At 40.0% G+C, this 24,707-nt stretch overlaps 2 protein-coding genes across 4 annotated transcripts; one reads left to right on the top strand and one right to left on the bottom strand.

Moving 5' to 3' along the window:
• Positions 1 to 785: 785 nt before the first annotated feature.
• On the bottom strand, positions 786 to 6,759 carry LOC140368168 (sortilin). Its single transcript, XM_072455084.1, has 20 exons — positions 6,296 to 6,759; positions 6,067 to 6,129; positions 5,872 to 5,948; positions 5,699 to 5,795; positions 5,028 to 5,195; positions 4,827 to 4,900; positions 4,636 to 4,682; positions 4,437 to 4,573; positions 4,258 to 4,341; positions 4,092 to 4,152; positions 2,964 to 3,116; positions 2,799 to 2,896; positions 2,623 to 2,722; positions 2,377 to 2,551; positions 2,104 to 2,297; positions 1,780 to 1,972; positions 1,482 to 1,598; positions 1,254 to 1,398; positions 1,078 to 1,184; positions 786 to 999 (listed from the first exon to the last, which is right to left on the bottom strand). The coding sequence occupies exons 1-20, from the start codon at positions 6,518 to 6,520 to the stop codon at positions 801 to 803; spliced, it is 2,514 nt and encodes an 837-aa protein (XP_072311185.1). The 5' UTR covers positions 6,521 to 6,759; the 3' UTR covers positions 786 to 800.
• Positions 6,760 to 11,604: 4,845 nt separating this feature from the next.
• impdh1b (IMP (inosine 5'-monophosphate) dehydrogenase 1b) lies at positions 11,605 to 23,965 on the top strand. Of its 3 annotated transcripts, none has more exons than XM_072455086.1 (16): positions 11,605 to 12,164; positions 16,949 to 17,047; positions 17,230 to 17,307; positions 19,724 to 19,772; positions 20,744 to 20,845; positions 20,912 to 20,986; positions 21,062 to 21,268; positions 21,345 to 21,432; positions 21,518 to 21,717; positions 21,825 to 21,915; positions 22,280 to 22,375; positions 22,699 to 22,842; positions 22,935 to 23,079; positions 23,153 to 23,296; positions 23,458 to 23,541; positions 23,621 to 23,965. In XM_072455086.1, the coding sequence occupies exons 1-16, from the start codon at positions 11,980 to 11,982 to the stop codon at positions 23,640 to 23,642; spliced, it is 1,809 nt and encodes a 602-aa protein (XP_072311187.1). In that variant the 5' UTR covers positions 11,605 to 11,979; the 3' UTR covers positions 23,643 to 23,965. The 3 variants fall into 3 exon arrangements, with proteins under 3 accessions (XP_072311187.1, XP_072311188.1, XP_072311189.1); XM_072455088.1 differs by lacking the exon at positions 11,605 to 12,164 and adding an exon at positions 15,660 to 15,809; XM_072455087.1 differs by lacking the exon at positions 17,230 to 17,307 and having other exon boundaries at positions 11,611 to 12,164.
• The last annotated feature ends 742 nt before the right edge of the window (positions 23,966 to 24,707 follow it).

Raw genomic sequence — 24,707 nt, 5'->3', positions numbered from 1 at the left:
CGTTCCAGGCTCTACACATGGATGTAGGCTCTACATCGTCACCCAACTGAAAAGGTTTATTTACCTCGGCCCACTGTAGTTGTACGTCCTTAAATTATGTGTTTTACGCTATACCGTAAAGAAAAAGAGAAATGGGGTGAGAGAAAGAGCCAATTTCAAAGTGTTCCTTACTTATTGTACTTATCTGGCCAATTTTGAAATAAAATCTAGATTCCTTGCTCGTATCAAATATGTTATTCTTGAAGCACAGTTTGCTACAATAATACACACACAACGAAAATGCGGAGTTATTTTATTATTGCCAACCATAGCACATAGAATCGGGTTAAAACCACTGGATGTGATAGTACTAAAACATACCACTAGATGTCACTCTAGAGAGGTGATCCGAACTGCTTCGAAGCCTCGAAACGTTTGGTTCGGATAATATAATAGATCCATGGTTCAGATGCACATCCTGTGTAAGCCGATATTATAATAGATCCACGGAGTAAGCCCATGAGCATCTACCCACAATAGACGATCTTGTGCTATTTCTTGTTCGGTGCTTTGCTTTGAAGTGAACACTTTGCAGCGCCCTCACCTGGTACTGGTGACACTCGACAGGAGAAGAAGAGTAGACTAATCAATGGATGGTTTTCATTTAGCTTACTGAGTTTATATTTACATAAATGGAACACCTCAATAAATAAAACAATATTACACAAGATACTTATTTACAAGAATTAGGAAATGAAACCACACACATGACAAACATATGGCACAGGTGACCATGATACTGTCATTCACTCGTGGGTTATTCAATGAGATCCTGTCAGAATGAAGAATGAGGAAATGTAAGGGTAAATATGAACACAGTGGCAAAGATCCAGAAAAGAAATACGAACCGTGTCTGAGTCATGGGGACCTGTAGTTCCATTGCTGCCATTTTCCAGATCCATTGTTGTAAATGTACCTTCATCTTGTACTTGGAGGTTTGAAAAACAATATTCTGGTGTCCTGCAGATAGCATTGGTCAAGAATAACCTCAAGATTTAATTATTTTTTTACTGCACCTCACATTTTTCTCTTCCTTACCTGATTCTGTACATCGTTCTTTTGACTATGATGAAAGCGGATGCAATGGCTATCTGAACAATAGCAGCAGCGCCTACACAGACAAGTATCAAAACGAGCTTTTCCTTCTGAAAAATACATTTGCAAACCATTGGTGATAAAAACAAGAGCATTCAAACCAGTTACTTGGAACTCACTGGAGTGTCAAAGTGTGAAACTGGAGACAGTGGTTTGTCTGGTGGCCCAGGACTCGTCTTCACACTGCAGGGTCGGATTATTGTCTCAACAGCATTCTGTAGCGTAAATCCCCCCTCACACTTGTTGCTTGGGACTTTGCGATATCTGTTTAGTTCATACACTTACACACAATTATCTTGTGATTTATCTGTTAACAACTATTTATGTAAACAAAGATGTACAACTACCCCACTGTCAGCAGCTCATCTTCTTCTCCATTTAGGCAAAGCTCCAAAGTTTTATTTGCAAAATTTGGTTGTCTCAGGCACTCAGAGGTGTTTACTTGGTGGAAATAACCATAATCACTGTTGAACAATAATTCCGGTTAACTTTGATTCAGTTTGTAAATGTCAATAAAAAGAAAGGTCTACTTTTTCAAAGAAGCATGAGAAAAACACACTTAACATCTTCAAAATTCCAGACATTTAACTTTCTTTTTGCCAGACAAAGACGTGTTCTTTGGAGCAGTGTTAACTGGTTTCTTACCATACAAAGTCTTGTCTTGTACATAAACAGGGACTTTGTTTCTTGCTGACCACATATGCTCTTCCGTTCCTGCACACAGACTGCTTCTTGAGCCTCCTGTAGGTCTCTTTTAGGCCCAGGACGCAGCCAGCTCTGTCTGTTCCCTCGTCTTGTGTTGCATGAGCCAGCCATAGCTCATAGTCCTGACTTTTGCCTGAAGAAGTGTTAGAAATGATTATTTAAGTTATTTAACACCGTGACTTAAAGCAGGAGGAGACATACAATCTACTTCTACCTCTACAAACAACCAATGCATATTTTGGTGGTAATATATTTATTACTTACACTCTTTTGTAATGAGACTCTCAAAATCAATGGTGACTGCCACCCACATTGGCTGCCTGTCCTCCTCTGGCCTGAAACCCCACACACTGACGCTCAGAGCTTTAGTTCCAGGTTCAGACGAAAGACCAGCGAAGAAAAACGCCTGGTCTGTGAAGTTATAGTACTTCCAGCACTGTCCTTCATCAGTGGAAAACCTTAAAAGAAAAAAAAAACTAGGCTATAACTCCTGGCTTTATGATATATATGGCATGTTAGTGTTTAGCTTGTCTGTACTTGATGGTTTTGACTTGTTCATTATGTAGAGCCTCCACTGCCACAATAAGTCCCCCTGAGTCCAGTATGCTGTAGTGATGCGGCCCCTTCAACGTGCCTCTCCAGTTATAACCCCCGTCTGAGGTCACGAAGACATCTGGACGCTGTGAGGAGGACAGGGAGTCTCCAACAGAACCTAAAGAGGGTAAATAAATGGCTATTTAAAGCTGCATTTAGCATTAAGAGTCTTTGTATGTTACAGCGTACCGTGAGCAATAATGAGACCAATAGCACTTGGATCTGACAGAGCTAGCATAGGAACCAGGTGGTCGTCCCGGCTGTGCTCTCCGTGGATATGAAGATTACACTGGCACGAAATAGAAATACAATAAATGAATCGACACACTAATGCAGTAATAAGTTATCATTTTCATTTATCTAACTTTTTTCACTTTTTCCCCACAGTCCACATTTTGGGGTTTGCTCAGGGGTCTCCATGTTAATCCCCTGTTAAAGGAAATGACGGATCTTATACGGCCATCTGCAAAGAAAAAAAAGCTAAGAAACGCTGCTGCTCGTTGTGAATACAGAGCAAGTTGAGTCCGTACCGTCGCCCAGTCTGCTCGTGAGGTAGGCTCCCCTCAGTGAAGTGATGTTGGTGAAGTCACTTTTACGATGCCCGTCAAACAGATGTCTGTCCAGGGATTTAGAATACACAATCCCACGGTCGTCTGATGTGTACATGGTTCCGAAATATGTATCTGAGGAAAAATGATTGAAATTAAATAAATAATTCATATTTAAATGAAAGGAAACATAACTGCATCACCACTTTTCTCAAAGGTGTCTAACTTTTCTGGTGGGGAGATGTTGTTTTTGATTTAAACTTGAAAATCATGCATTCTAACCATGTACTGCACGTCACCACAGATTTGACCTAACTTAACTTTGCCTATTTGCTGCACCTGCTTGTCTCCATGGAGATAGATCAGTTTAATGTCATACTGTTGTTATAACATGTTAGACAAAGTAATTACATCTCCATGATGACCAGCAGGGGGCGGACATTCCACCAGAAATGTTACATAGTGCACCTTTAAAGATAAAATAATACAATGATTATCAAATTACATTTCGGTCCGCATCTGGAAATAGACATATAGATGTGTGTGGAAAAAAACAATATAATAAACAGCTTTCTATTAGATAAGTTAGTTGGACTGGTTCCTCATGAAAGAAAAACAGAACTGAAGAAGGTGATGGAAAAAGTTTCGCATGAGTGTGTGTGCAACGCCCTGATCCCGAGATATGCTTGTCAGCTTTGACAGTGTAACCTAGATCTCCAGCCAACAAAAGATAAAGCCCCTCTACTCCTTAGCTCCCTTATTTATACGAGCACAACAAAAGCCCCATCACTTCAACGAGACAGGACTAACTGGAACTGTGCGCCAACATTAAATCATCAGAATCATCTATGCAGGCAAAAATGACAAAGATTGATGTATTGTGCAAGATGCATAAACACATTTAAGTATAATTTAGTGATTGGTCAGCAACACTAAGAACTTGTGAAACCAGTCTGTCCTTTACCGTTAAGCTTCTCCCCTACAGACAACTTGAGATTCTGGAAAGTTCTTTTGTCAACAGGAGATTGTGTTTTTAGAGACGGGTGAATGTTTTGGAACCTGTTAAATTAAAAATGAAAATGTAAATGTGAATGAAAGGTTATGAGTCACCTCCAGGATTATCCACATGTATAAAGATCATGTCTTCATCACCGTCCAGAATTGAGTAGAACTGCAGGCACACACACAAAGTGAATTATCCCAAACGAACAAATATTATAGATAAACCATGGTGGTGCCGATCAGTTGGTTAAAATAGTTTGGTTCAGTGTTTCACCTGCTCAGTTGATGCAGAAGGAAGCAGCGCTTGGCTAAAGGTTTCTCCTTGGTCTGATGAGCAATACATCACACGAGGAGATCTCTGAAAGAACAATTGTACATGTACAATTACTGCCCAACAGACACAACTAATCAACTAAATTATATATTTAGTACAATCTTGTTTCTGTGTCTCACCAAATCCTCCATCACAGAGAAGAAAAGGAAGGTTCCTATGTATCCAAAACTGAAGACATCCTCATGGATTGTGGTAAAAGACTTTCCTAGATCTTGGGTCCTCTTTAGCTGTAAATCTCCCCTTTCCTCTGCATCAACTAAAACACGGCAATAATATCAACCATATATTTGATTTGACTGCATAGGCACAATGACTCACCTGTATCTACATTACTGCAGCTGAAGAACAGGTTAATGCCAGCTCCCCTAAAAAAAGAAGGAAGTCAAAATACTCTTAACTGAATTTGTGAAGCAATTGCTACTACTGTGTTGACATTCGTTCGAGTTTGTATGGTGACATTTCCAATAACATGTTGATCCTTGGCCTATTGTAGTTTCTGTTTTCCTCACCAGGCAAAAGAATGCACTCCATCATGTACTTCTGTCCACTGGGCACCAAAGTCCAACGAGAGCCACAGTCCGCCCTGAGGTTGTGAAGGAACAGAGGAGTATTTACCTTTCTGAAAGGTGTGTCCTTCACCAGAGAGCAAAATCAAACCAAAGTGACAAAAAAGTCATTCATCCAACTCAGGATTTGAAAAACACACTCACATCAATGCTGAGAGCGACCAGGTAGTCGTGGATCAGGAAGTGGTATGTGATTGGCTGAGCCAAGTGGAAGGGCAGCTGGATGAAGGCAAAAGTGGCCCCAGCATCTGTGGAGGTGAAGATTATTCCTCCAGGATGGTCCACCACTGGGATATCTGCAGTTAAAATCACCTGTTTGTGATCATAAAACAGGGTTAACACAGAGACCCACAGACTAACATTCACTCTCACATTCATTAGGGGCGATTAACACATGGATTTGTTTGGACAGTGGGAGGAACCCGGAGAGAACCCTCTGTAACATGGGAAGGACAGGCAAACTCCACCCAGACAGATCATGGCTCAGAAATCAAACCCATAATCTCTTTATTGGGAGGTGAGAGTGCTAACCACTCTGCCACGGTGCAATAAAAATATACATCTAGTTAAATACCAGTAGTTCAAACAATACATAAAAACAGCACAGAGAAGGGAACTTAATACAGCCTAGATTAAAACTGAATCTGTATTTCCAATTAGTTAACTTGATCTTTATGTTGACAAATGTTGCTAAACAAGAGCGTGAAGTCATAAGAAAAATTTGCATCAGAGCAAAAACTTTCTGTCTGTACTTTGTGGACACTCTACAGTTTGTAGTTGTTGCCGGGCGATTTTTTCAAAAAACAGTTACTTACTGAACTTCCTGGTCCAACACTCACTCCAAACTCCTCTCGGATAAATGTGTGATTGATCTGTTGGGAGATGTCAAGGAAGGACTTTCCATAATCTGTACTAATAGCAAAAATAAGAGGAGATTTAAGTACATGTTTAGTACAATTGCATGTTAATGATCCGTTTCCAAATATACCTTCTGTAAAGACGTGAGGAGCCTCCTCCCGTAAAAGAGTCAATGGGTGCGTTAATTGTTGACAGCACCAAGATGACCTGGAGTATGCAATAAAAATGACCCACAGGAAGAAAATTACTTTGGAAAATAATAAACCAGACAAAGAGCAACAAAACAAAAACAACAACTGCAAATACAAGTTTCTTCAGTACTCACTCCTGTGCCATCACCAACCCAGGTCAAGATGACGTATGAGCCATCATCACCATTAAAGCCTGTCTGAAGAGAATAATATAACACTTCAGCCTATTTGTTTTTTTTCTGTTCAATTTAAAATGACACTATAGTCTCTTTTAATGACTCAGTTGTACATTACAGGCTCTGGGCCTATGAATGTAATAATATGTAATAGATGAATGTGTCTGTTTCAAATATCAGAGCTCACCTCGTGCGTGTTGTCATCCAGGACCTCGTGCTCGGTTGGACTGAGGGGCAGTCGGCACCGGGTGAAGGGGGGGTCGTGTCCAGGCTTGGCAGTGCCGTCTCTTCTGGGACGCGCGCGCGCCTGTGTCCTGCGGAGTGTCGCGGTGCTCCCCGGGACACTTCGACTGTGACCGGCTGCCACAAAAAGACAGCAGACACCCCAGAAGACCACCAGTCGCCAGATCATATCACAGGATTGTCTGATTCCTTTAAAAAACAACAACTGCAAGTGCAAGTGAACGTGATGCCAGTCTGAGGCTGAAGCGCGAGAGGCGGCTGAAGCTGGAGAGAGGGGGAAGTTCCCGAACAGGTCATTAACATAAAAAGTGCTGCGCAAAGTGGTCTGTCTGTGTCTTCATTCAACAGGTGTATGCCCGCACCCTGTCCCGAGCCCGGACAGCAGCAGTCACGTGATCTCTGCCCGGTACAGAGGCTGCAGAGTGTCACCTGTGAACAGCCTAGCAACAATGACTAAAATGCACCCAAAAATATGAACAAACAATGACGAATGAAACAGATTTATTTATTTGACAAGAGGGTTGTGCCCAACTCTACACTAGAGGGCGCAATTGCTTCTCCGTTTGGTCTTCGCGCAAAACTTTGCTTTGTAATTATCCAATTCGCAACGTGCAAATAATGTCACTCTACGGGAAGACTATAAATCAATCCAGCTTTAGTCCATTTTATTTATTTATTTATTGCGATTGGGTCCATAAACAATATTGTGCCTGTCAACTGTCATTTGCTTGATCTTCATTCTCATCACCCTAATATGACTACATGTTGGTTGTAGGGCAGGCTATTCACACCTTGCCATTCAAGTAATTTACAAATATACACAAGATTAGTATTCTTAAAATTTCAAGTGTTTTCTTCTTTCAACGTAGAGCACAACTTGTAACAGATTAAAAGAGCACCTGAAAGGATTCAAACCTGCCATGTGCGATTCTCCTTCTACAGCAGTTCATGTTGTTGACCTGTTTTTGTCATTTATGTAACAGTACAGGTCATTTTTATCATGGCTATTAATGAAAGAGCTTTCCTTTTAAAATATTTTATTAATCAAATAATAAAACATTAACATATTTTAGTAAAGCAGCTTTGTCACAAGCCAGTAGTGTTGTTGCACAAGTTCATAGTTCTGACATATGAAGGTCAGCAGTAGACTACTACTTCCAGGAAACAACCACAGTAAATCCTATAGGCTGCAGGTCTGTGCCACACTATGGATGGTACTGTGTTTGCATTGCTTTTACACATCACAGTCTTTCTCAATTGTCTCTCTTGAAGCAGATGGAGAAAGTAGTGCAGATCCTGGACGTACATGTCCCCTGATGGAGTCCACAATCCCAGGAGGGACGACAGGACCATCAGAGCTGTGCCAATGGAATGTAACTGCAGTACAGCCACCTATGAAGGTTCTCTTGTGTTTTTATTATGAAAGCTTTTATTTTACACTGAATTTAGGTCATTGAATTTTATATATATATATATTTTTGTATTACTTTTTTACATCCAATCAAGTAAAAATATTCATTGCATATAAATACAGGGGGGAAACATAATTAAAATTAAAAAAATTACATAAATCCAGTCTAAAATAAAAGCCTTCGTAATAAAAAACACAAAATAACCTTCACAGCCACCACCATGGCTCCTGTGGGGGAGAAAAGACTGGATTTGGCCAAAGACAAAGGACAACAGTGGCTCAGTGATTATAACATAATGAAAGTGGGACAATTGATTCCCACGACAAAGTTCTGTCATTGTGCCAATCAGGCAAGACACTTCACTCTCCTTGTGGTGTGTGTGTGAGTGTTAGTGGTTGTCACAGAGACCGATGGTGCAGATTGGCAGCCTTGCTTCTACCATCTACCCCAGGGCAACTGTGGCTGTAGTAGCTTTTCACAGAGCATGAGAATGAATAATGACAACACTGTAGCACTTTAAGACCCGATTGTTGAGACATTATTTTTATTTCATTAACAGATCAGAGCTAATTATTACACATCTCTCTTATACCACACCATTTCTTGTGATTTTTGGCAGTCACTTTGGGCAAGGCATATTGCAGGTGATGACGTTGAGGTTCAAGTGCTTTTTCATTTCAACACTTCTCTGTGAGAATAAGCCAATACTTCACATGCTCACGCATCACACACAGGCTGCATTGGTTTCGTCAAAATCGACTCGTCAGTTTCTAAGAGACGTCTAAAGCTGCTGTTTCAGTCAAAAGACGAGCTTACAGTTTATTTTAGTTTGGCACTGAACGATGGCCTCAGTGAGTGAACTTCTCCCTGGTCCATTTGTTATTTCAAGTGTTTTAAAGAAAGAGGAGACCCATATGTTTTATCATTTAATGTAATCAACTTGCATCCGTAGATTTATATGGGACATTAATATCAACAACAATCAGTGCTTAAAGAAGTACATACAATGGCAACCTTTACAATCTTGTTGGCCTACTTACAATTTTGATAGATTGCATTGAAACAATTTGTTGATATTTAATTATACTAACCTATATAAAATATCCCAAATAATCTCTGCACATTTTACATTTTGAATGTAATTTGTCTTCAAAATAAACCTGGCTCTATTATTTTTTCTGATTTATATGTCCCAACTCCCAAATATGTTCTTTCTAGCAATTTTTACACATAAAATGCCTTATTTTGTATATGAAAACATTAAGCCTACATGATGATAAACAAGTACAGTTTTCCTTGTATGTATGTAAGTAAACTACAGAGGAAGTTTCAAACTAATACCTCTACATTTAAGATGTTTTTCTATTCACATGTGGTCTCGCCTTAAAGATGGGCCCAAACAAAACCCCACCGTCTGAATTTAAAATGTCTGTTAAAGATGACAAACAGCCAATAATGAGGATACAAGAAGAACCTTGACAAAAGGTTGTCTTAAGATAAGATAAGATAAGATATTCCTTTATTGTCCCACATGGGGAAATTTCATTGGTGCAACGCAGGTAGATACAGAGGTAGATACAGAAGAACAGATCACTTATAGGAAGTCTGAAAAACACTTTCAGTAGAAGATCTCCTATAAATTGGAGATGTCCTTAGATTTAATACAGTGGGATGTTGTGTTTGCTCTGTGGTATGAGGAGGGCCATATAGCTCTAAACAAGCATGAGGGACACAAGCAGAAGTACAACCATAGGAAATGAAGGCTTTAATGGTACTAAGTTCGGGACAAAAGATGACTAGTCTGATCTTGTAGTTGAGTGGATAATAACATCATAAATAATACAATTAATTTTAGGATTTGTGATTGCAGTTTTTGTTGATGCACAATGTCAGATTGCGTCAATTCGTTGGAAAGATGTGAATGCAGTATTTGATTCAATTGCCCAGATTGTCTGATGAAATAAATCAATAAATAAATCATCTTTTGAGCCAAGTCCAGTGAAGGGTCCGTGACTGGTCACTAGATGGCAGCACTTCATAATTTTGCGAATAAATAACCAGTTTATTACAGTTTGAAGCAAAAATAACAACACAGAAATAATAAAGACAATTTACATATTAAACCAAAAAAGCAACAACTGAGAATTACAATAGTGAGTTCTGAACTCTTCAAACTAAACATCACTATTGAAAACACGTGTCTTTGATCAGGGGTTTCAGTCTGAGACTCCATAAAAACCATGAAACTGAACCAGGACCACAACTGCAGAGTGAAAATAACTCCTGTAATAATTGTATGCAGGTTTATTTGTATTTATTTTAGGAGTTTATTATGTGCCCTTATTTAAAACAATACATTCTAAAACAATACATTTTCAATAAAAAAAAGATTTAATACAGTGTCATCTAATTTTGGAAATGGTGTTGGCAGGACCCCTGACTCCCACTTTGGGAACTACTGTCTGAGACAGCCTTTAAAATAACATACTGTAGCTTACCAGTTAAATATATTTTTGTTTGTTTTGCTTACCAATTTGCATCTTAGAACTAGGGAGAAATCAATTTTATTAACAATCAAAACCTAAAGTTAGAAAGGTTACGATACATAGCCACAATACTTACACAATACACAAAAAGCTAAAGCATTTCATGCTGCATTCATCAGATCAAACCTTAAATACTAAAAGCTACACACATCTTATGAACCGGATTTGTCTCAGTCAGTCACTGAGTGGCCGGGCTGTGCACATGACGATCATTATCATAAGTGAGTGAATGGGAGAGAGGAGCGTGCTCAACCTGACGACATGCATGTGAGTGTGATCTGTCTGCATGTGACAAGACGTGAAGGCTTCAATTTCAAACATTACATGCTTCATCAGAGGTACCTTAGCAGTACTTTAACTTTTTCATTGGAATGGCAATTTTCTAGTTGCAAATACATGACATTTTGTAAAACACTTTTTCTGTTTAACTGTCATTTCTCAATCTTTTTTGTGTAAATATCCGCGTATATACAGAGAGCAAGTTCTTAATTTATGCATGCCATAATTGATTCTTGATGTTATTATTATTATTATTATTATTATTTTTTTTTAATGTTGCGCCTTAACCCCGAGACAAGATCCTATGTTTGTGAACTGTGTTCAATGACAATGGCAATAAACCTTTTCTGATTCTGATTCAAACACATGCTAACATATGTTAGCATGTGTTTGTGATTGAGATGAGGTGTGAGTGGGGATTGAGAAACTGAAGACATTCTAAGAGGATTTTCCATCACCAACTCACCAACTGTCACAGTCAGTCACCTGGAGGTGATCCATGAGAGCAGAGAAAAGGCCTTTTACATGGGGGGAGTAAAAGGAATCACAAAACTCAAAACAGTCGTATGTGTTCCCCAGTTTACACATTTGGTGGGACTTTCTCTCACTTGTGTCACACGCCTTGTGCATTATTATGGGACTTAAGTGACTGAGTCTAGTGACGATCACATGAAGTGTCAGGGGGGTTTGAAAAATTGGTTTTCTCTTTGAAAGTGCATACAGATTGTTTTTAGTTGTCCCATTTGCTGACTTAAACTCGTGTAATCCTCTTTGTAAGTGCAGCTCTGATAGAAAGCTGGATTAGCCCATAGATAAAGCTTTATGGAGCGGCCATGTTATTCAACTTGCAGAGAATGGCTTGGAGCAATTGCTTTATATAACATTAAGTGCAATGCTCTTTCCCTTTTCATTACTCTCTGGATGTCCCCCATTTGAAAGCATGACCTCCAGCCTCAGCGGTGACATGTTCTGTCGTTGACATCATTTCCACAACAACACCCTCTCAGTGGGAGAATCTCCTAGGTGACGCCCTCTGATGACACGCCTAGAGGTGGCTTGTGCCTTTTTGAAGGCAGGTGCATCCTGAGTACAGACAGAAGGAAGAAGCTGGCAAACTTCTATCACTGCTTTTCTTTTCTCTGGCAGCACCCACGCAGATCTGGAGAAGTTGGCTGGATTAGCAAAGACCTTGAAAACAGTTTGGCTTGTTTGTATCATTTATTCTTTTTTTTTTTTTTTTGGTCAATGCCACCACATAAATCAAATCCTTTTCCCAGCTAAAAGTCAAGTCAAGGGTTATTTTCATGAATTTGTTTTGAAAAAGCAAGTGAGAGTTGACACAGCAGAAAGAAAAGAGAGCAGTGAGGCTGTTGGAACTGAAGTCGTTGGTGATGGAAGAACATGGATATAAGCAGTTTGGAGCAGATGGAGCAAAAGCACATGCAGACTGCTCAAAGGTTGTAGATGATACTCATGGAGAGCATTTTGTTCGCCAATCGCTTCATGGGCTTGGACAGGAAAGTGCTGCGCGTCGATACAGTGCCAACCGATACCAGGCTGGTTTAGGCCCAGAGAGGTAAATATTTCAATTCTAATGAATTATATTTTAGAGATAATGCTCTGTTCATTAAATGGCCCTTGATATCTATGGGAGTAAATCACAGCTGTCTAAACTCAGGGCTGCCAATGTAAATGAGTGATTTTGTGTGGGATCGGATTACATGTGCACTCAGTTTAATTTGCAAATAGGCCTTGTCCTGCTTTGCTTTCAATGAAATGGAAAAAAAATAGTAGCAGGCCAAAAATATAATACATCTTGTTTTTTAACTTCGGCACACTGGGTTGTAGGCTTCGTAACAGAACTACTACTACTACTGACCCATATCTGCAGTGGCCCACTTAGACATGGAGAACATTGGTGTGACGTATACGACCAATGTTGACCACTGCATGGATTTAATTTAACCTAAAACAGGTCCACTTAAAGTGACAAATGCACAAATTGGGGAATTTGGCAATTTGGATTTTGGGATTTGATGACCAACTTGCTTGACACCAAGCATATTAAGGGCTCCGCATGCTAGATTATGCAAACAAATCTAAGGTGACTTTTAGAATGTATTGTTCTTAAATTATAGGGCAGGCACACGGACGACTCATTTGTAGTGTTTCTACAGCCAGTGTGTAAAGCCAGTAAATTGCCATGTGTAGATTGACTTAAACTGGCATGTGTCTCTGCAGCGTAACCTGAGAAAAGCAAGCTCGTAACAAAAGAAACAAGCAGAGGTGCTGGAAATTTCTGGCTTTATTTACACACACGCCTTTTCTGCTTTAGTCCGGACAATTTTCCAGGGAAATGCCGGGAAGTCAGTTCTGGCTTCATTCTCACAATTCTGGCACATTCCCAGGTAATGCTGCATGTGTGAATGCTGCTTATTAGTGTGGAGCGTGGAGCGTGGAAGTAAATGCATGAGCGTGGACGTGGAAGTGAATGCATGAGCGTGGATGTGGAAGTGAATGCATGAGCGTGGACGTGGAAGTGAATGCATGAGCGTGGATGTGGAAGTGAATGCATGAACCTGGATTTGGAAGTGAATGCATGAGCGTAGATGTGGAAGTGAATGCATGAGTGTGGATGTCGAAGTGAATGCATGAGTGTGGATGTGGAAGTGAATGCATGAGTGTGGATGTGGAAGTGAATGCATGAGTGTGGATGTGGAAGTGAATGCATGAGTGTGGATGTGGAAGTGAATGCATGAGCGTGAATGTGGAAGTAAATGCTTGGCAACATGGATGTGGAAGTGAATGCATGAGCGTGGATGTGGAAGTGAATGCATGAGCGTGGATGTGGAAGTGAATGCATGAGCGTGGATGTGGAAGTGAATGCATGAGTGTGGATGTGGAAGTGAATGCATGAGCGTGGATGTGGAAGTGAATGCATGAGCGTGAATGTGGAAGTAAATGCTTGGCAACATGGATGTGGAAGTGAATGCATGAGTGTGGATGTGGAAGTGAATGCATGAGCGTGGATGTGGAAGTGAATGCATGAGTGTGAATGTGGAAGTGAATGCATGAGCGTGGATGTGGAAGTGAATGCATGAGCGTGAATGTGGAAGTAAATGCATGAGTGTGAATGTGGAAGTGAATTCATGAGCGTGGATGTGGAAGTGAATGCATGAGCGTGAATGTGGAAGTGAATGCATGAGTGTGAATGTGGAAGTGAATGCATGAGTGTGCATGTGGAAGTGAATGCATGAGTGTAAATGTGGAAGTGAATGCATGAGCGTGGATGTGGAAGTGAATGCATGAGCGTGGATGTGGAAGTAAATGCTTGGCAACATGGATGTGGAAGTGAATGCATGAGCGTGGATGTGGAAGTGAATGCATGAGCGTGGATGTGGAAGTGAATGCATGAGTGTGGATGTGGAAGTGAATGCATGAGCGTGGATGTGGAAGTGAATGCATGAGCGTGAATGTGGAAGTAAATGCTTGGCAACATGGATGTGGAAGTGAATGCATGAGTGTGGATGTGGAAGTGAATGCATGAGCGTGGATGTGGAAGTGAATGCATGAGTGTGAATGTGGAAGTGAATGCATGAGCGTGGATGTGGAAGTGAATGCATGAGCGTGAATGTGGAAGTAAATGCATGAGTGTGAATGTGGAAGTGAATTCATGAGCGTGGATGTGGAAGTGAATGCATGAGCGTGAATGTGGAAGTGAATGCATGAGTGTGAATGTGGAAGTGAATGCATGAGTGTGAATGTGGAAGTGAATGCATGAGTGTAAATGTGGAAGTGAATGCATGAGCGTGGATGTGGAAGTGAATGCATGAGCGTGGATGTAGAAGTAAATGCTTGGCAACATGGATGTGGAAGTGAATGCATGAGCGTGGATGTGGAAGTGAATGCATGAGCGTGGATGTGGAAGTGAATGCATGAGTGTGGATGTGGAAGTGAATGCATGAGTGTGGATGTGGAAGTGAATGCATGAGCGTGGATGTGGAAGTAAATGCTTGGCAACATGGATGTGGAAGTGAATGCATGAGTGTGGATGTGGAAGTGAATGCATGAGTGTGGATGTGGATGTGAATGCTTGGCAACATGGATGTGGAAGTGAATGCATGAGTGTGGATGTGGAAGTGAATGCATGAGTGTGGATGTGGAAGTGAATGCATGAGTGTGGATGTGGAAGTGAATGCATGAACCTGGATTTGGAATTGAATGCATGAGCGTGGATGTGGAGGTGAATGCATAAGCGTGAATGTGGACGTGAATGCATGAGCGTGGATGTGGAAGTAAATGCTCGGCAACATGGATGTGGAAGTGAATGCATGAGCGTGAATGTGGAAGTGAATGCATGAACGTGAATGTGGAAGTGAATGCATGAGCGTGGATGTGGAAGTGAATGCATGCGCGTGGATGTGAATGCATGCGTGTGGATGTGAATGCTTGGCAACGTGGATGTGGAAGTGAATGCATGAGCATGGAGGTGAATACATGAGCGTGGATGTGGAGGTGAATGCATGAGCGTGGAGGTGGAAGTGAATGCATGAGTGTGGATGTGGAGGTGAATACATGAGCGTGGAGGTGGAAGTGAATGCATGAGCGTGGAGGTGGAAGTGAATGCATGAGGGTGGATGTGGAGGTGAATACATGAGCGTGGAGGTGGAAGTGAATGCATGAGCGTGGAGGTGGAAGTGAATGCATGAGTGTGGATGTGGAGGTGAATACATGAGCGTGGAGGTGGAAGTGAATGCATGAGCGTGGAGGTGGAAGTGAATGCATGAGTGTGGATGTGGAGGTGAATACATGAGCGTGGAGGTGGAAGTGAATGCATGAGTGTGGATGTGGAGGTGAATACATGAGCGTGGAGGTGAATGCATGAGCGTGAATGTGGAATTAAATGCTTGGCAACATGGATGTGGAAGTGAATGTATGAGCGTGGATGTGGAGGTGAATGCATGAGACTGCATGTGGAAGTGAATGCTTGGCAACGTGGATGTGGAAGTGAATGCTTGGCAACGTGGATGTGGAAGTGAATGCTTGGCAACGTGGTAAACACGCCTCTCGTGGGGAAGGGGATGTGACGCAGCCGCTGCTCGTACATAACACACATCGATACTCTGCACACGCAAAAGCATCTCATTCAAGACTGGAGAACAGTAGTTTTTACAGGTTGGAGCAACGGACGATCAGGTTCACACCGTGTGCGTTTTTTGAGGTAATATTAGGCCGTTATTTGTCGCATGTTGAATTAATTTCCCTGTCTTTATTGTGGTAAGTTCGGTCTTGTATTGTCAACGTGGACACAACCAGCACTCCAATGTTAGTATCGTGTTAGCTAGCTCCAGTGGGAAGAGGATGATGATATGCTGGGTTTCCACTGGTTTGGAAAATAAATAACAATTAACAGGTTTAAGACGCTCACTTGAGTTAGAGGAAAGAGTGTCTTGGCGGACCATGCGTTGCCTTTGCGTCAAGTTATAGCGGCGTCGCTGCTAATGCTAATGCTAACATTTCTTGCACATGTCTTCGATGTGAATGTAGGAAGTACTCTATTGTTATTTTTAACCTGCTGAACCGTGATTTAATAGTGATTTAAACATCAGTAGTATGCATTTATAGACTCTAGCCTTTCCTTTTGTGTGCTATGGGGCTTGAAATGTGTAAGCGCATCGTTAATGTTTAAAGTTTGCCTTTAGTTAATGAGTGCCGTATAATAATTCTACACTGTCAGATCATTCACAGTACTCAAAAGCACGTGAAGCAGATTTAATGTCCTTGCCTCGGATGGTTATGAGGGATCCAACTGCTTTGCACGTTTATGAGTAACATTTAAAATAGCTGTGGTTTCTCGTGTTTAGACAGATGCTGGCTTCGAGATGCAAACACTGAACAGACGTGATGGATGTAGCTTAACTAGGTCGGCAAGCTAGTATGTTGTTACACACACTTGTCAGATATGTATGCTCACATTTTTATTGTATTACAATTCTAATCGATATTAATGGTGTCACTCGGCCACGGCTTTACGCGCTGACGTAACCGCAATTGTTTATTTATTTTTCTGTGGCTGTTCCGTTTACTTATTTGTTCACAGTACCTTAGTTAATCTCTATGAGCTAAGGGTGCGGACATACGCACCATTCACCCTCTGTTGTTTATCTGTTGTATTTTAATGACAAGGATTTATTTTACGGTTTGTTTTGCTGGTCGCGCATGCGCTCTGCCTGTGTCTAGTGAAGATGTTGCTTGTCTTTACTGTAAGAAGGTCAAGTGCTGTCTCCACGATTAGACGAGTGCTCTGAAAAACATCCTACACGCTCATGATAAAATAACTCCTTTTCACTGTTTCAACAGCATGGCCGATTACTTAATCAGTGGTGGGACAGGATATGTTCCTGAAGATGGACTATCAGCACAGCAGCTTTTCTCGATTGGAGATGGCCTCACCTACAAGTAAGTTATTTTACATGATAAACTTGGATTTCTTTTGAATTTCTATTCCATTCTTTCCAATATAACATACTAAAGTATGACATTAAATTACTCGTAAGATAGCTTAATAAAACAAACACTTAATCGGTGAGTCCAATTACACCAGAATACTTTATAACGGCCAACACATTTTGAATCGGCAGATCTGACCAACAGTGTGTTGTCTCCGATGGTCATACGGCTGAAGAGCTATGCTCTAAAGGAGATGGGTTGACTTTCAAGTGAGTAATATGGCTGTCTGCAGAAAATATGCACGGCTGATTGTCTGTTACATTTTAATGGGAAAGCAAAATAGTGTCCTTCTAAATGTTTACAGAGAGAAGTTGTATTTAAATGCAGTGTTTCTAAAAATGTGTGCATGAATGCTAATGGTAAAGGGGTGGTTTTTTAACTTAATTAGGGTCATGGGAATGAAATTTGCTTCAAGTCGTCCTTTAATATAGTTTAACTAATCTGAATTTTGATTTGATTAAAAACGGCTTGAAATAATACTAATTGTATTGTAAATTACCTACTAATGCCATTTGTAAACCGTATTAATCTAATAACTAATACATTTACTATTTTTATTATATAATATTGTTTTCTAAACCTCTGTGTATAAGGAGACTTGTCAAATGTTGATTTTTACCCTCTCTCTGCATATTTCTAAATCACTATGTGAACTTACTAACTTTTATGGAATTTATCTTTTATCCTTCAGTCTGATCATGGCCCAGTCTTGTACTAAACGGTCATTGAACACCATCACCACATCTTAATGAAATACACCATGACTGGAGTAAAAGTTCAGCACATGATCATTCAATTGACATCAGGTGACTTGAAGACTGGGGATTCTTAATATGAGAGTCACAGTTTGACATCTGACTGTTGGAAAAAGGCGATTCTTTTGCACAACATTGTCCTTTGCTATTATAATCTAGTACTATGTACAAGTTAGGGCTGTACGAATCAACATTGAATTGTTGTCATTGCATTGAAAAAAAATATCAATTCAGATTTTTATTTTTAATTTTTAAATAAACTGTTTAAAGAAACTTCCTTTTTAAATGTTTTTTATTTATTCAAAATAGGACACATGAACAAACAACAATGAAATCCTTAATTTAACTTCCATTCACATCGTCTAATGGATCCCTGTTTCGATGGTATGTGACAAGCTTTATGAAATCAAACTTTTTATATGATAAAGTGAATTTAATGTGACAAACTGCTATAAATAAATAACTAAAAAATCCCTTTACATGTAGGTTCACATTATGGATTAAAATTTATTCGTCATAAGATATGCCTTTATTGTCCACACATGGGGACATTTTGGTCTTGATTATTCATATTATTTTTCCATTTTTTATGATATTGTGACCTCAATCATACTAGTTAGCTTGACTATATTTTAAATAACCAGGAACCATTAAAATTGTTGCCTGTCAGTTGTAGCCGCAGTCTTTTAAGAAAAATATGTAAAATCTCTCACCTGCCAATGTCACTAAACACATTGGGCAGCAGTCCTAATACAGGGTTTAGGATGTTGGATTCCCGATTTGCATTTTTTGTGACTGTCCTAGATTGACCTGTAACCAGACTAAAAAAGGTTTTAAATAGAGTCAGACTAAATACTGGTTACGCTGACTTGTTCATCCATTGGTCCAGAATCCTGTGTCACTTTGTTTTTTAAAACCCAATTGAATGGTCTTTGTGGTCTTACTTTGAATCCATTTCCCTCTGCAAGCATTTGTCTACATTTAACAGTCAAATCCAGACCAAAGGGACCTACTGCATTGGGTTAACACGGGGCGAGTAGGCGTCTTTTGCGTCAGCTGAGGTTTGTGGTTGCTTCTAAATGCTAGCAGATGCCTGACTTTTTGGGTTACAGTATTGATGTCTGTGGTTATTTGGACTAAAAAAAGAAACTCCCACATCTTCATCTTCAGTAAATCATTACGCCTTTGTATTTAGCTAGGGTTCTCACAGGATTTTCCCCCCTATTTCCAGACATAAATAAATAACTAAAAAATCATTACTGCCTGTGTCTGAGTGAAAATGAGTGTAAAATAAGTCCTTGCTTTGCTTCTCTGAAAGTAATGTATTCATTTTTGGATGTCCAGTTGAATAATATTCATCGATGCATCTTTCATGCGTCATCTCGGGTAAATCGGCCAAAGCCTGGATCTGTGTTAAAGTTCTGAACATTCATATTCATTACACATTAAGTAACTCCTTCAGTCTGTCAGCTACATTTTTGAAATTCCCCTTGAAACCCTCAAGTATGCTATGGGACAGTGTACAGTCTTGGCAGTTTTAAACTGAACACCTCATTTCTGTGTGGTGTACCTTTCCTCAACTCCCTTCCCCCAGTATTTGGTTAAAACGTTTGGCTGGACATTGTTTTACTGCATGAGAGTGAAACTACAATTTTAAATAAATTTTATCTTGCTCAGAGAAACTTTGACAGTACAAATACCTCTAGTTCTGAAGCAATTACTTATTGTGTCCATTTCATAAAGTATAAATTGGCATGTCTCACAATAGTCACTACTACTGTGTAGCTCAGTAAATGTGCCATAAAAATTACATTGTGTGTTTGTTTGTTTTTAAAAATACTGATGATGCTATATTTGTTTTGTTTTTCAGTGACTTCCTGATCTTACCTGGCTTTATTGACTTTACCTCAGATGAAGTGGTGAGTAAAACTTGAAACATGGGGCAGTATTCAGGAAGGAAACATATTGAGTTGGTGTTGTTGTCTGTCCCAACTTTTCTTTTTAATTATATGTTTGGCAAACTGGCATTTCTCCTGGTTTGGAGCTATTTCTGCCTTCCTGTGGTCACATGCTGACTTCTTCCATAACCGAATGTTTACGTCTATGTCTGGTTCATTGCACCATTTACTCGACGCCTTAGTTTAACTCTTTTCTTTTATATATTTAATCCTAGGACTTTTAATAGGTCCATGCTGTTCTTGAAACGCTGGTTTGATTCACTAACATGGCATACATGACCACATTTTGGCCTCCGTCACAACTTTCATTGCAGTGTTTTTTGTCACTGCATGTATTCAATCGCTATTATTCAATGTTCCGCACACGGCAGGGTTGTTGTTGCAAATACTATGGAGCTGTCATGTATTTTAAGTACTTTCTGAACTCTCGGTTGAATTTAACAGGTGGGTGTGGATTGTTCCCTAAATTGAGTTGTGGTGCCTGGACTTTGGACTTGGCTTTCACAGTGAACCCTTGAGAAAAGCAGTGCACAAACGTATAGTTTTTGTCTGTCTTAGATAAGGAGAATAGCTGTTTTCATTCTAAGACATGTTTTTCGGTTCCCATGTGCCAAGATTGTCATTATTTACACTGCACTCGATGAACTGCAAATTGTTGTGAGAACAGTGCGAAGGATTTGTACTAGGGTTTATTATTGCCCTTGGCTTTTCTCACAGTTGATTTTTATTGTTAAGTTACTATGTAGAATTGCAGTGTATTTTGACCTTTCCAGTCCAAAGCTCTTGATACTTCTCTCTAATGAATTCTGTGAATAAAATATTTAAGGGATGGAAAGCTACTGAGTTGAGCACGAAAAAAGTAAAAGGTTTGACTGCCTCCTGGTGGATGAAAAGTAAAATGCAATACTGTAAACCAAAACATTTTTCTCCAGGATCTTACATCTGCGCTGACCAAAAAGATCACATTAAAGACCCCTCTCATCTCTTCACCCATGGACACAGTTACTGAGTCCGCTATGGCTATTGCTATGGCAGTAAGTGTCTAAAATGTCCCCAATTATATCCTTGTGTTAAGAAAAATAACTAGATTTTCTTCTTAGTTAATGGGTGGCATTGGTATCATTCATCACAACTGCACTCCAGAATTCCAAGCCAATGAAGTCAGAAAAGTTAAGGTATGTACTTCTCAAAGCTCCTTGACATTTTCTATAATGAAGTTCTAATATTATACCTTTTTTCTTTTTGGTCAGCGGTTTGAGCAAGGATTCATCACAGATCCAGTCGTGATGAGCCCAAGACATACTGTTGGGGATGTGTTTGAGGCCAAAACGCGACATGGTTTCTCTGGCATTCCTGTTACAGAGACGGGCAAGATGGGCAGCAAATTGATGGGCATTGTCACTTCAAGAGACATCGACTTCCTCACTGAGAAAGAGCACGGTAGACCTCTGGAAGAGGTGTGTATAAAACCTTTGTGTATGTTTCTTATATTATGTGCATTGTGTACATTTTAAATGATCTGTTTTTTTGCAGGCCATGACTAAGAGGGAAGAGTTGGTGGTTGCTCCAGCTGGTGTCACACTCAAAGAGGCTAATGATATATTGCAACGCAGCAAAAAAGGTTTTTGTTCAAAGCGCAATCTTGACACCTCAGCTTGGATTGTTGTTTTTCCACTTCTAAATTCTTTGGAACATTCTTCAAACAGGCAAGCTTCCCATTGTAAATGATAATGATGAACTGGTGGCCATTATTGCAAGAACTGATCTAAAAAAGAACAGAGACTACCCTCTTGCCTCCAAAGATTCTCGCAAACAGCTGCTGTGTGGCGCTGCCATCGGCACAAGAGAGGATGACAAATACAGACTAGATCTGCTGGTGCAAGCTGGAGTGGATGTCGTCGTTCTGGTAAGTTGCCTTTGATTGGCTGCAGCTTTCCATTCTTTTCCTTTTTATGATGTCTATATCATCCTCTTTCAATGCCTCCAATAATAAAACTTTTTGTTTCTTTCAAGGATTCTTCCCAAGGGAACTCAGTCTATCAAATCAACATGATTAATTATATTAAACAGAAGTATCATGAGCTGCAAGTTGTTGGGGGAAATGGTAAGTTACTTTGTAAAAATGTTCAAAAGTTGGTAGATGAGTTGATAATTTAATTTCTGAATAGAAGTATTGTACATGTATTCAGACTTGGAGTACCAATCACTGACGCATGTCCAACAGAAACGATTATTGTCACAGCCATTAGAAAGAAACTTTGTTTTTCAAACAAAATTATCAATAATAATCAATCAATAATTTGAATGAACCAAAGAATCCTATCCATTGATTTCAGACTTCCTGACATGAACTCAAATGCTTGTAATAGAATAGTGATATGCCCTTAACATTCCCACCCCTATAATCTGTAGTGCAATGACAGAAATCCAGAATGCTGTACAACCTGACTTTCACTTCTCGCTCATAGTAGTTACAGCGTCTCAGACCAAGAATCTGATTGATGCTGGTGTGGACGCTTTGAGAGTCGGCATGGGCTGTGGTTCAATCTGCATCACACAAGAAGGTACCAGTCTTTACATAATACACCATCAAAATGTCTTATTTCTGCACAGCGTACTATTGAATATCTACTGCAGTTTGTATCAATAATGCTCTGCCTGTTCTCACTTACTGTGTAGTTATGAGGCTAGCAGTATATTTGTTATAGTTGTTGTGCTGATGCTAAGACCACTGCTTGATGGGATCACGTCATTTCTGCCTCATTTATGTTGCCATGGGACCCATCCTCCATGATTTTGATTGTGACATATTTACAGAGTTTACCCCATGTCGTGTTGTCATGGTGTCTTTATATTGTCATGCAAGACTTGTTCACCTGTCTTGTAGTCATGGCGTGCGGGAGGCCCCAGGGAACGTCGGTGTATAAAGTAGCAGAGTATGCCAGGCGCTTTGGTGTGCCGGTTATCGCTGATGGTGGCATTCAAACCGTGGGACATGTGATAAAGGCACTGTCACTGGGAGCATCGACTGGTAAGAGGTTCACTACATCAATAATGCTATACTGTTTTTGAAATCAGCCTTTGAAGTGAAATGAGTGAAGTAAAATGTTTCCGTTTTCAAAGTGATGATGGGTTCATTGCTGGCTGCAACTACGGAGACTCCCGGGGAGTACTTCTTTTCCGATGGTGTACGGCTAAAAAAATACCGCGGTATGGGCTCCCTGGACGCAATGGAGAAGAATACAAGCAGCCAAAAACGCTATTTTAGGTTTGTATGAAGTGTTGGTGAAGCTGTGACTGTTGGTATAAAAACCTTGATTGTAATTGTAATCTTTCTGCAGTGAGGGAGACAAAGTCAAGGTGGCTCAGGGTGTGTCTGGCTCAATCCAGGACAAGGGATCCATCCACAAGTTTGTCCCTTACCTAATCGCTGGTATCCAGCATGGCTGCCAGGACATTGGGGCCAAAAGTCTCTCTGTTCTTCGGTAAGCATATGTGTTCTGTATTAATATGCAATTGATGTGCTCACACTTATCTGTCCTTTTCCTCTGTATCTACTGCGTTGTATCAATGAAATTTCCCCATGTGTTGACAATAAAGGATCTTATCTTATCTTAAATCTTTTCACTTATTAAAATCTTCCTAGGTCGATGATGTATTCGGGAGAACTTAAGTTTGAAAAGCGAACCATGTCTGCACAAATGGAGGGTGGAGTTCATGGTTTACATTCGTAAGTATTAGAATAATTTTAATCCTCCAGCAATGGGTTATAACCAACATTAATTCAACTTTGTTTCCCCTCCCAACAGTTTTGAGAAGCGACTTTATTGAGTTGAGTGAGTAAGGATACATGTGCTACTTGCCCTCTTCAAACGAGACCAAACATTCTGTACTCACCACCCGCTACTCAAGCCTTGGCCGCCAAACTTCATTTTCCAATAATGCCATCTCTGCTGCTTTGTGGGGAAGGAGAATCATCTGGACATGAGAACCATGAACTCATGAACGTCGTCTCTCACTCTGGTTCACTGAGTGGTGAATCAGGGTCTTCACAATAAATGTTGTGTTTCTTGGTTATGCAGCTAATCCCAATTATGTTTGCTTTGATTGGAGAGAGCAAATGTGAATGTATAGTAGTAAAGCCTGAGGTGTCCTCTTGTCTTGCCTTTTGTGGTCAACAACAGTGAGCCTTTTATAGAATCTGTGTTAACAATCAGTATCCTATAGAAGCTGTCCACAAGCTACTCTTAAAACTGTCTTCGTTTGTTTGTTTGACATTTTTTCCCTCTTATTTTGCCAAAATAAGTTATTTCAGATTCAAGCTACTTATTAACGCTTGTTAAAAGCTTTGGCTTGTCTTCTATTCCTCTGCTTATTGTTTACTTATTATTATGTATCCTGAGGTACAAGATACTGGCTTTAACAGTATTATTCCGTTAGTGGGTTTAACTCAAAGCCACAGTGTTTGCCATTGTAGCCATTTCTTGAGTCAATTGTGCATCCCACCTCAATTTTGTTTTCTACAGGAAAGGACCAAATGCTCATCATGAATCGGAAATGTTTATGATCGTGGAGGAGGCAGAATACTTTAGAGACTATTTCCTTACCCCTTAATTGAGCGCTTTTAGAAAGTAAACTTATATTGAACTTGTATATTCCAGGGGCCTTTGAGCATCAAAAGTTTTTGATATGCATGTTTTTTTTCCCCACAAAGCCAAACATTGGCTGTATTTATATTCAGCTATATTGTTATTGCATACGTACTGCCAAGTGTATATACACTTTCTTTCACTCTTTTATAACGCAATACCAAAATTGCCACAGTATCTTGCTTTTTATCTTCATATTGTGAGGACATGTTTTATATTTGTTACAAACTATAATTGACAGATCGCA

The sequence above is a fragment of the Eucyclogobius newberryi genome, unplaced genomic scaffold (genome assembly GCF_026437365.1).
Source record: "Eucyclogobius newberryi isolate DKJ021-1_F unplaced genomic scaffold, fEucNew1.0.hap1 SCAF_2, whole genome shotgun sequence".
In the NCBI taxonomy this organism is placed as follows: Eukaryota; Metazoa; Chordata; class Actinopteri; order Gobiiformes; family Gobiidae; genus Eucyclogobius; species Eucyclogobius newberryi.
This window is presented reverse-complemented; position numbering and strand designations above follow the sequence as displayed.